The following is an 11,890-nucleotide window of genomic DNA, read 5'->3' on the forward strand; positions in this document are numbered from 1 at the left end:
AGGACCAGATGGTTCTGTCCCGCAGCAGACGGTTCTGGTTCAGGACCCGACCCCTTTCCTTCTTTCTATCTTCACCTTTGAGCAAACATTAGAAACCCCCGTTCTCCAAAACTCACCAGAATCCCACATCAAGAACCAGGATCGGTTCTAGGACATAGTCAAAGAACCAAACCTGTGAGAAGTCAGAACCAGGCTGTGGAAAAGTCTCTTTAATGGTTCTAGAGTACAGCAGACATGAGGGCTGTGACAGAACAAGGTAATGACGGACAGCGGTCATGCAGGAACCACAAGAACAGATGGGACTACCACCAGGTTCTACCACCAGGTTCTACCACCAGGTTCTACCACCAGGTTCTACCATGCACTCTCACAAACACCACACGTTCTCATGGACACCAAACACTGCAGAACACCACAGAGAACACTGTCAGACGGGAGAACTAGGCTGCACGCTTCCTAACAGAACCCTCAGCTCGGGTTTGTGGTTCTGTGATGAGGCGTCTTAGGAACTGAGCGGACAGAACCTGCACCAGGAATGGTAGCAGTACGATGACGTAGAACACTGACATTTGAACAGAGAACAAGAAGAAGGTCTGATGATACCGACAACACGGTTCCACCAACAGGAACTGGGTCTGAGCTGGTTCCACAGACAGAGTGGCGTTGGCGCCGTGTCCCTGTAACTTAACGGACAGCGAGGGGGCTCATTTAAACGGGTTCTAGTGATCCGGTTGGTGGGATTGGCTCAAAGGATGAGCCACCCCCCCATGGAACCACCGGTCCAGTTCTAGGTCAGCAGCACGGCTTCAGAACAGGAGAACCTCTCTCGTCTGCTGTGACATCATCTGAGGAGAAGCGGGTCTTCAGGAGGTCCAGATGGCTGCAACGGTGCCACAAGAACCCACAAGAACCCATGATGACATCAGTGAAACTGAAGAACATCTGAAGCCGCTTCCTAAGGGTTCTGATGGTACACGGGTGGAACCAGACAGAGCCAGCTCCTGTGTGGTGGAGGTAATCCAGAGAAGGGGTTCCGACAGTGAACCCGACCCGTTTGGTGGAACCAGCGGCCCAGAGGAGCAGACTTGGGGCTCCTTCACGTCTACAGCTTTGATCAGGAAGCACAAACAGGAAGTTTATTGTGAAAATCCCAACGTTTGTTCAGTATTTTAACAGGACTGAGTCGTGAGGAAGGGGGGGCCTGTTCTAGAAAAGAGTGCTTTGGTTCTGGATCAAGAGGGACTACAAGGCGGTCCAGAGACAGGGGACCTCCTCGTCATCACAGCATGAAGTAAGGCACCAACCAGAAGCGCTCCGAGAAGAGCGTCTTCTGCAGCACCAGGGTCGAGAACCGACCACAAACCATAAAAACGGCGGTTCTCGTGGAACGTAACAGTCTTCAGGTGGTTTTTGCATCTGATCGGGCTCAGGAGGTCAACAGTCGGTTCAACGCGTCCATCCAGAACCGGACCCCGTCCAAAGCTTCTCCAACAGTTCTCAGAAGTTCTTGAAGATCTCCAGCTCCTTGGGAGGAACGGCGGGGTCTTTCTTCCAGTCGTCCTCGGGGTAAACGTCAAAGTTGGAGGTGTCGCCCTCGTGGGACACTTTGGGGTTGATGGGGGGCTGTGGACACAGACGGACTGTCAGTGGAACCATCACCCCGTCACCTGTGGGACCGTGGTACCTACCTTCAGCTTCCTCAGAGGAACCGCCTCCCAGTCCACCGTCTTGAACCAGCGGTGCTTCTTGACGTCGTCGGCTCCGTTCTGGAAGAGGGAGCAGCGGTTTTAGCGGCGTTCCGCGGTGAAGGTCGCTGAAGGTGCGGCGGACTCACCTTCATGTTCCCCAGCCGCCTGGCTCGGTCGATCACCAGGAGCTTCTTGATGAGGTCTCTGAGGGGGGAGAGGAGGTCTGAGGAGCTGCAGAGCAACTCACTAAGGTTCTCAGAGGTTCTCGTGGAACCAGCAAGACCACTTTGGTCAGAGGACCATAGTGGTCTTGCTGGTTCCATTAGAACCACTATGGTCAGAGGACCAAAGATCCTCACGAGGGGGAACGTCCCGCTCAGTCACAGGGAGACCCTTCCTCGACGTTCCTCATGTACAGAAACGGGGGTGGGGGTCGTCCCCATCGCCTGTAATCAGCACAGGTCTGCAGGGTGGATAGGTAGGCAGGTAATCTTGTGGTGGGGCGTGATGGGGGGGGCTGGAGAGACCACATCAGAGGAGCTTCCCTACAGCTGTCATTATGACAATGGTGGGGGGGGGGGGGGGGTCAGGCACGTTGCGTTTGTGATGACAGGGGCCTAAAACAACCCCTCCCTCCCCCTCGGGGGAGGCTGTCTTTGTGACCAGAGGTCAAAGGTGAGGGGGACAATCCCAGCCAATCCTGACATCAGTCTGTGTGTTGGAGCTCTAAGGCAACGTTGCCACGGCAACCTCTCATGTTGGAACAATGAAGGAGAAACCCTGAGGTCATGTGACTAGTTTGTTTCTTTCAGTTCCACCTTTTCAGGTGTCACATGGGCGGGGCAAACAGTCAGCTGGTGGAGCATGCAGTCATAAGGCCCCGCCCATCTGTGGGTAGTAACATGCTGCTGTGATGTCACGGAGCAAAGAACCAATGATGAAGGACCACACCTGACAGCTCCCTGTGCATGTTGCCATGGCAACGTCACAATCAGCTGTTACTTCCTTGACCTTTGACACCCTACTGTAGCAGAGGCCCCGCCCACAGTCAGTCACCAGCTTACTTCACGTAGAAGTCCAGGTGGCGCGGGAAGTCCAGCTTTCCAGACAGGATCTTCTGGTAGATCCCAAAGGGGTTGTCGTCAAAGAAGGGGGGGTACCTGTGGGCAAAGGAATGGTTGCCATGGTTACCACACTTAACCCCCAGAGGCCTGAGGACTCCTTCAGGTGTGACATAAAGGAGTACAGAGAACCCTTGGGCTGTGATGTTCTGCCGGCGCCACGGCGCCCTCTGCTGGTCATCCACTCACCCTGCCAGCATCTCAAAGACCAGGATGCCCAGAGCCCACCAGTCCACGGCGCGGCCATGGCCTTTGCTCTGGATCACCTCAGGGGCCAGGTACTCTGGAGTCCCACACAGAGTCCAGGTCCTGGGGGCGACACCACACACTGAGATCTTCCTGCATGCTCTCCGGTTACCTGCTCCCTCCACCGCCACTCACCTGTCAGACAGCTTCTTGGCGAAGCCAAAGTCCGTCAGGCGGATGTGGCCCTCGGCGTCCAGCAGGATGTTCTCGGGCTTCAGGTCTCTGTACACGATCAGCTTGGAGTGCAGGTACTCGATGGCGCAGACGATCTCCGACGTGTAGAAGAGGCCGGCGGCGTTGCTGAAGCGGCCGCGGCTGCGCAGGTAGCTGAAGAGCTCGCCGCCGGCCACAAAGTCCATGAGCATGTAGAGGAAGCGCTCGTCGTGGTGCGTCCAGAGGCTGCGGAGCAGAGCGGGCGGGACGTCAAGACGGAGCTGCAGAAGGCCACGCCCCCTACGGTTGAAGGCCTGCGGTTTAACCGCAGGGGGCGTGGCCTGTACCCCACTGCCCTGGCTCCAAACAGAATGAGGAGGAAGTGGGAGGAGCCTTTCTGAGCTCAGATCCAATCAGTGCACGGCTGAACGTTAGGTGTGACGCCACATTTGGCGTCGCGTGTCTGAGCAGCCACTTCCACTCTGTGGAAACACGTGTTTAGGGCTCAAAACGCTCGCGGTCACGCATCACTGCACATTTTTAACCTTACGCTATCCTATGGGGTCAAAATGACCCCCCACCATGACTAAGGAGGATAAAGGTGGAAAGATTTCATGTAATCCATGGACACCAGTGAAGATCACAAATCATTGAAGAAAAAAGGTTCAGAGCACTGTCTAGTGGGTCTAGACGACCCACTGTCTAGTGGGTCTAGACGACCCACTGTCTAGTGGGACTAGACGACCCACTGTCTAGTGGGTCTAGACGACCCACTGTCTAGTGGGTCTAGACGACCCACTGTCTAGTGGGACTAGACGACCCACTGTCTAGTGGGTCTAGACGACCCACTGTCTAGTGGGTCATCTAGACCAGTGTTTTTCAACATTTTTTGAGCCACGGCACACTTTAACCTTGACAAGACCCCGCGGCACACCAGCATCCAAAAAAAAAAAAAAACTCAGTCTGTATTGATTGACAGCCCCCCCTGCAAACTGACGTGCATTTTTGTGATAATTGTGGCAGAAAAAGCAGGAAGTTGCAGCTGTTTTTGTCTAAAAGATGAAATAAAAGTTAAGTTAGAAAATTCAAAAACGGGTTGATGTGTGTTTGTTGTGGTTCAAGACGTTTAACAGATCTCATTGTACGCTCAGACGCTGTCACTTTAACCCAATGCATCATGGGAGATGTCGTGATGGCAGACAGACTCTCTTCTCTGAGTTTCATTGTTTTGTTCACTTGTTCCACGGTCTGATACCGGATTCTGTGGAAAGCTACACCGCTAAAGACGAGCTTTAGCTGGTATTTCTGTTGGAACTGAGAGACTTTATGAGCAGAATCAGAACAAGGAAGTGAAGACTTTAACCACTTCTGATTGGTCAGACTGATGACATGTGATTAAGCCTCCAAGAATGATTGGTGGAGACAGTTAAAGGGGCGGGACTTTTCCAAAATACAGCCAAAGGTGCAGCTGAATCGCGGTACCGTCATTCTTATCAAAATGTCTTTAATAGAATCAAATAAACACAAAGAAAAAAGTAATTTTATGATCTTTCATATTCCTAACTACTCAGTGTTTTATCAGGATGTTTGGATGAACACAGAGCTGAAATCCTGGAGATGGAAATGTTTTTAGATCAGTGAATGAGGGTGATTTCCCACGGCACACTGGTTGAAAAACACTGGTCTAGATGACCCCACTGTCTAGGTTAGCTCACGGCGTTCTCAGGCTCTACCGTCAACCCCCGTGGCGGGACGAGGGACTCACAGGCGGATGAGGAAGGGGTGGTTGACCTCGCTCAGCACCTCCTTCTCGTTGTGGACGTGCTGCTCCTGCTTCAGCCGGATGACGTCTGCGATCTTCATCTGCTTCAGGGCGTAGAAGGCTTTGCTCTTCTGCTCTCTGACCAGGAAGACTCTGCCGAACGTCCCGGTGCCTGAGGAAGACCACACCGGTTCAGAACCAGAACCACCAGCCGTCTCCTGGAGGAGCCGGGGGACCTCCAAGCTGCAGCTCTGATCCAAGCAAAAACCAGCAGACCCAGTTTTTGTAAAACCTTTATTGACAACGGTCGACACAGAAAACCAAACGCTCAGGAAACAGAGAGAGTGGCATCAGGACCAGAGAGCATCCACGGTTCTGGGACGGCAGGTCCAGCAGATCCACCGTCCCGCTGCTGCACCTCACAGTAAACCTCTGTCCCAGGTCGACTGCTGTTGCCATGGCGACACGGGAGCAACAGCAGCAGCAGCAGCAAGCTGCAGCAGGCAGGAGAAACCTGCCCTGATGTTGAAACCATGAGATCAGTGCTGGCGGACAGCCAGGCTTTTATTTAGGCGGGGACTTCCTGCAGCAGCAGATTTGGGTTTTTAGGATTCAGTGGAACGGTTCCTGAATGACAGAGAGAACTTCAAAGCCTTCATCTCAGCTGATGCTGCGGTGGTGACTCGGCCCCTCCCACCACCAAACTCATCATAGATGCTGCAGGTGGAGGACGAACGCCCCCCCCCCTGGAAGAAGAAATACCGCTACTACTTTGTTCTGTTTCCTCTGAATCAGAACCACATCCACGGTTCTCTACTTCTACAGAAAAAGGAATGTTTCCGCTTTAGAACCGGGTCAGACTCAGGACTGTTTACCTGGACAGAACCCAGAAGAAATCTGGAACAAATGCTTCTCTGACGGCACATGTGCGCGCACACACACACACCTAACACACACCTAACACACACAGACACGCAGGGACACGCACACACACACCTAACGCACACACACACACACACACACACAGACCTAACGCACACACACACACACACACACAGACCTAACGCACACAGACACGCAGGGACACGCACAAACGCTGGGAGCTGGTGGAAGGTGAGCGATCGCATCATCAACACTCCACCGCCGTGCTTCACACACATCTTCACTAATGCTGGTCTTTATCTCCAAATTTCCTACATTTTCTTCAAAGTTCCTCAAAATAAATAGAAATTTCTATTATTTTAAGCAACGATGAAAACATTTTCAAATTCAGACTCCATCCAGAGACACAGCAGAGAGCTCTGTCTGAAGCCAGAGAAGATGAGATTCTGAAAATATTTACCCTTAATGAGATCTATTGCCCCTCCTGGAGGCAGGAAGTCCATGTGGAGTCCATGTGTGTGTCTGGAGGACCACTGGAGTCTGGAGCCGTCTGCTGGCCAGAGGCCTGCATGAGACGCTGGACCGCATGCTTTCATCCTCCTGATCATGGACTGTACATGAGAACTGGACTGAGTGGCCCCTCCCCTGGCGTTCCAAACAGGAAGTACCCGTAAAATCCCACAGCCTTCTGTAGAGAGCTGTTCCTCAGTCATTCAATTGGTCAGAAGAACCGTTCTGGATCTGATCCTTTTTTTAGCGTCTTCGTGATAATCCTGAAGTTCAAGTTATAAACTGCCTTAAAAAAGTAGGTGGAGCCTGTTGGCCCCACGTTCAAAACATCTGATGGACAGATTCAAGAGGAAGGGGTGTGACCTTCCAACAAGCTCACTCCTGATTTTGGTTGCCGTAGAAACAAAGACTCAATCTCTGCTGACTGACGACGTCTGGAACCAACATGGCGACGTCATATTGTGAAAAAATGGTGACCAGATGGACTTCAACTGACTGGAGCCAGAGGTAAACCGTTTCCTGTGTGGTTGTGTGTGTGTGTGTGGTTATGTGTGTGTTTGCGTGTGTGTCTTCACCACACTGACTCCAGTTCTCAGGTTCAGTCAATGATTCTGATCAGAACACACTTCAGACAGTAGCACCCCTGTCTTCACAGATGGTTCGGTCCACCTCAGTGGTTCTGAACGGTGGTTCTGACAGAAGCCAAACCAGATCGACTCGTTATCAGGACTCCATTGCCCCCCGTCCACAGGACTGTCCCAGACGGAGACAGAAACCATCAGGTGGGACAGAAGCCCATGAGGGGTCCAGACTCCAAGTTCTGGTCATGGACCTGGACCGTCCAGGAGGGTTTGGGCCCGCATGTTTGCAGACGATGACATGGTGTGCTGGCTGCAGCCTGTAGAACCCCCTGCACCTCTCTCTCTCTCTCTCTCTGTGTGGATCAGGACCTGAGGGGCCCCCGGAGTCCGGCTCGGTACTCACCGACCGTGGCCACCGTGTCGAGTTCCTCCAGGCTGTAGCTCCGGCTGTTGGCCGCAGCCTCCCCCGCAGGAGGAGCGCCGCCGGCGCCCTTCGCCTCCTTCAGGGGGCCGCTCTCCCCGAGGACCCCCGCCTTGGCCTTGGAGGAGGCCATCGCTTCGGGTCCGGTTCGGTCAGACGGGTCTTCGCGGGGGGAACCCGGAGGGGGCCCTCAGCATCTCCGGGCTCGTCTTTGTTGTGTCGGTGGCGGACGGCGCGAGGGCTCGGCTCCCCGGGCAGACCGGGAGCGGAGCCTGTGTGGCTGGGAGACAAAGAACGGGACGATGGCGGTTCGGGGAGGGCAGCACCGAACCGGACGGAGTCAGAACCGGATCCAAGACTCAGTGACCGGACGACAACTCCGGTAACGAGTCAACTTCAGGTATTTCCTCCATTAGCTGCTCGACAGACCAGCTGACCTCACCTAGCACCAGCCTCCGTCAAGCTGTGGGGAGGAAGTCTCTCCACTTCCGCTGTGGCCCTTCAAAATAAAAGCGAGTCTGAGGAAAACAGCATTTCGGTTAGCCCGCTTCAAGTCATTTAACACTGACATGTCACATATATAACACCATCAGATATCCTTTTACCAGTAAAAGTCTTCAGATTTCTGCTGTTTACACCAAAGTCACAGTAAAACCTTCTAACCACCGGTTCGCTGTCGTTCTCCTCTTACGTTGACAAGAACGGAAATGCATCTGGGTGTTGACAAACGGTGACCAATGAGGACGCAGCAGTCCCGGCACATTGACCAATCAGGTGAGAGGAACCGCGTGGAGACAAAGATAGTGGTGATGTCATCGCCGCTTGAATCCTGGACATGAAGACACATTAAATGAGGGAATATTGTGACTAAAGACCTGCTTTTCTACACTTTTATAGTGACATTCTTTCTATATTATCCATATAAGGGACTCATTAAACAAAAACGTGTTTGAAACGATCAATATATGTACTAGTTATGGTTTGTTTGTCTGTAAAATGGCTCAGTCCAAATGTGTTCTTTTATGGGCTACTGACTATTCTTTTTTTTCTAAAATTAAATAAATAAATGAACAGATGATTAAAGTATCGTGAGAAGAAAATACAACCAAAGGAAAATGTTTCCATGGCTACAGGTCTGTGTGGATTCATCAGACGTCGCAGACAGAGTCCAGTTTTCAGTCTACTCTCTGTTTACATCACGACACCACAACCACAAACCTACAGCCACACATGTGACACAAAGAACACAACTCCTCCACTACAATCCATGCCTCCACCCTCCATGAAGGGAGATCCGTCTTCACCAGAACCTTGTTGATGACCAGAGCCTTCAGAACCACTGCAGCCAAAACTGTTCTCCAGATGGACTTCCATGTGTGTCCCTGTCCCACACAGACTGGACTCTGGACTACTGTACTGACAGCAGAGAACCAAAAACTGAAACAGGACCAGACAACATGACCAGTTTTCATAAACCCCATGACAACATACATCGGAACAATTTTGTTTGTAAATGTATTTGAAGACAAGTTTATAATTACATTGTGGAAATGGACTTCCCCAATGAGCCGGACTCCAGCAGGGCTGTCCTTTATCACCGGTTCTGTTCACAGTCTTTGTGGGCAGAATTTGTAGGCTCAGCCAGGGACCGGATGGGGTCTGGGGACCACAGGATTTCCTCTCTGCACTTTGTAGATGATGTTGTCCTGTTGGCTTCATTGAGCCAGGACCTCCAGCACGCCTTAGGGCGGTTTGTGGCCGAGTGTGAAGGGATGAGGGTTAGCACAGCTAAATCTGAGCCATGGTTCTCGACCGGAGAAAGGTGGTTTCCCTCTCTGGGGGGTGGAGTGCTCCTTCCCAAGGTGGAAGATTTAAATATCTTGGGGTCTTGTCTGTGAGGGAGGAATGATTGGACCGTGAGATCAACAGCCGGTTTGGTGCAGCCACTGTCATGCGGTCGCTGTACCGGTCCGTTGTGGTGAAGAGAGAGCTGAGCCAGAAAGCAAAGCTCTCAATTTACCAGTTGATCTTTGTTCCAGTGGGCTGCACAGTGGTGCAGTGGTTAGCGCCCTTGCCCCACAGCAAGAAGGCCCCCGGTTCAAGTCTTGGCTGGGGGACCTCAAACAGAACATCAATGGGGGACCTTTCTGCATGTTCTCCCTGTGCATGCCTGGGTTCTCTCCGGGGTCTCTGTCTTCCTCTCACTGTCCAAAAACATGCTTCATAGGTCGAGTGTGAATGTGATTGCAGCCCTGCGACAGACTGGCGAACTGTCCAGGGTGTCCCCTGCCTTCGTCCACAAGTGGCTGGGGTAGGCTCCGGCAGCCCCGTAATAAAACGGCAGAAGATGAATGAATCTTTGTTCCAATGCTCACCTGTGGTCATGAGTCCTGGGTCATGGCCCAAACACAAGTGGATGAAATGAGCTTCCTCTGTGGGGGCCTGGACACTCCCTTAGAGATAGGGGGAGGAGCTCGATCACCCACTGAGAGCTTGGAGTAGAACCACTTCTCCTCCACATCCAGAGCAGCCAGTTGAGGTGGCTCGGCCATCTAGTCCGGATGCCTCCTGTATGCCTCCCTGGGTAGGTGTTCCAGGTATGTCCCACTGGGCGGAGACCCCGGGCATGACCCAGGACTATATATCTCGGCTGAACCGGGAACGTCTCGGGATCCCCCCAGAGGAGCTTCAGGAAGTGGCCAGAGAGAGGGAAGTCTGGGAATCTTTGCTCAGACTACTGCCCCCACGACCCGGTCCCGGATGAGCGGAAGAGGTCGGACGGACGGACCAACAGACGATACATATCATCATACTATCCAATCCCGGACTGAACGACACCAAACTTTCTGGAAAAATCCCACAGTTGGTTACTGTTCCCCAACCAAGAAGGAAACCTCATCAAAAACAAACAGGTTTCTGTGTTTTAATGAATGCAGCATAAGTTAGGCCTTTTCCATCTTTTTTCTGAGTCTGTATTCTCTGGACCCTAGAACCTGAATAGAAAATAAAGCAAATACAACCAGACTACATGCACAGTTATTGTAATGTGAAACCAAACCTGGCAATCCCTATATAGTTATTTCTGAAACCAGCTTCCAGTGGTCATTTCAGGAATTACACGTTTGATCCAATCAGAACTGGGAAAGGAAGGCAGAGGTTTGGGAACAGTTCTGTCTGTAAACATCATCATTTCACACGGATGTTGAGGAAGGCCTTTAGGCCCTCTATGCTAGTTGGATGTAGATGTCACAGAATGAACGTGTACAGACCTGATCGTCACATTACTCGGCTGTCATAAGCTGAGTAAGAGTCAGTTAACTGTCAGCTCTATATTTAACCGGGATATGCAGGCTGGGGGAAATAGGAGAGCAGACGTTGTCCTTAATGAACCACCCTGAGGCGTCTGCTTTCCTCACAGAGACCGGAAAAACCTGCTGGAAGATAGATCTCTCTGAATGGAATCATTCCCTCAAGTGTTTCAGTCATTGGAGGATAGAAAATGGTTTTAGACAACCAGAGATGATGTCTGCTGTTGTTCTGGGTTTACAGTAGAACCCAATAAAGGTTCTGGAAATCCCAGTGGCGCTGAATGTTTTCAGGAAACTGACACTCCTTCATTCTGTTGAGGACATCTGTGCTTTCCATCTGCAGGTGGGAAGAAACTGTAGGTCAGCTGGGACCACATGAACCCTGCAGGGCACTGCCTTTGGGGGCCTGTGTGAAAGGAGGGGGTTCCTTATGGTGAGGAGGATTCAGAGCATGACGGAGAGGAATGGTGTGTGGGGGGCAGTTCTTTTTAGGAGGGTTTACGTTTAGGAGGCTGTTCATTCAGGAGACTGTTCGTTCAGCAGGCTGTTCGTTCAGCAGGCTGTTCGTTCAGTAGACTGTTCGTTCAGTAAACTGTTCGTTCAGTAAACTGTTCGTTCAGTAAACTGTTCGTACAGTAGACTGTTCGTTCAGTAGACTGTTCGTTCAGTAGGTTGTTCGTTCAGTAAACTGTTAGTTCAGTAAACTGTTCGTTCAGCAGGCTGTTCGTTCAGTAGACTGTTCGTTCAGTAAACTGTTCGTTCAGTAAACTGTTCGTTCAGTAAACTGTTCGTACAGTAGACTGTTCGTTCAGTAGACTGTTCGTTCAGTAGGTTGTTCGTTCAGTAAACTGTTAGTTCAGTAGGCTTTTTGTTCAGTAGACTGTTCGTTCAGTAGACTTTTTGTTCAGTAGGCTGTTCGTTCAGTAAGCTTTTCGTTCAGTAAACTGTTCGTTCAGTAAACTGTTCGTTCAGTAAACTGTTCGTACAGTAGACTGTTCGTTCAGCAGGCTGTTCGTTCAGTAGACTGTTCGTTCAGTAGACTTTTTGTTCAGTAGACTGTTCGTTCAGTAAGCTTTTCGTTCAGTAAACTGTTCGTACAGTAGACTGTTCGTTCAGTAGACTGTTCGTTCAGTAGGTTGTTCGTTCAGTAAACTGTTCGTTCAGTAGGTTGTTCGTACAGTAGACTGTTAGTTCAGTAGGCTTTTTGTTCAGTAGACT

At 51.4% G+C, this 11,890-nt stretch overlaps 1 protein-coding gene across 1 annotated transcript; it reads right to left on the reverse strand.

The window, feature by feature from the left end:
* Positions 1–189: 189 nt before the first annotated feature.
* Positions 190–8,082, reverse strand: prkx (protein kinase, X-linked). The gene is made up of 9 exons (XM_011494481.3): positions 7,970–8,082; positions 7,347–7,882; positions 4,974–5,142; positions 3,191–3,454; positions 2,999–3,118; positions 2,753–2,848; positions 1,835–1,892; positions 1,689–1,766; positions 190–1,623 (listed from the first exon to the last, which is right to left on the reverse strand). Exons 2-9 carry the CDS (start codon positions 7,495–7,497, stop codon positions 1,498–1,500), a joined length of 1,062 nt encoding a protein of 353 aa, XP_011492783.1. The 5' UTR covers positions 7,498–7,882; positions 7,970–8,082; the 3' UTR covers positions 190–1,497.
* Between the last annotated feature and the right edge of the window lie 3,808 nt (positions 8,083–11,890).

The sequence above is a fragment of the Oryzias latipes genome, chromosome 2 (genome assembly GCF_002234675.1).
Source record: "Oryzias latipes chromosome 2, ASM223467v1".
Lineage (NCBI taxonomy): Eukaryota > Metazoa > Chordata > Actinopteri > Beloniformes > Adrianichthyidae > Oryzias > Oryzias latipes.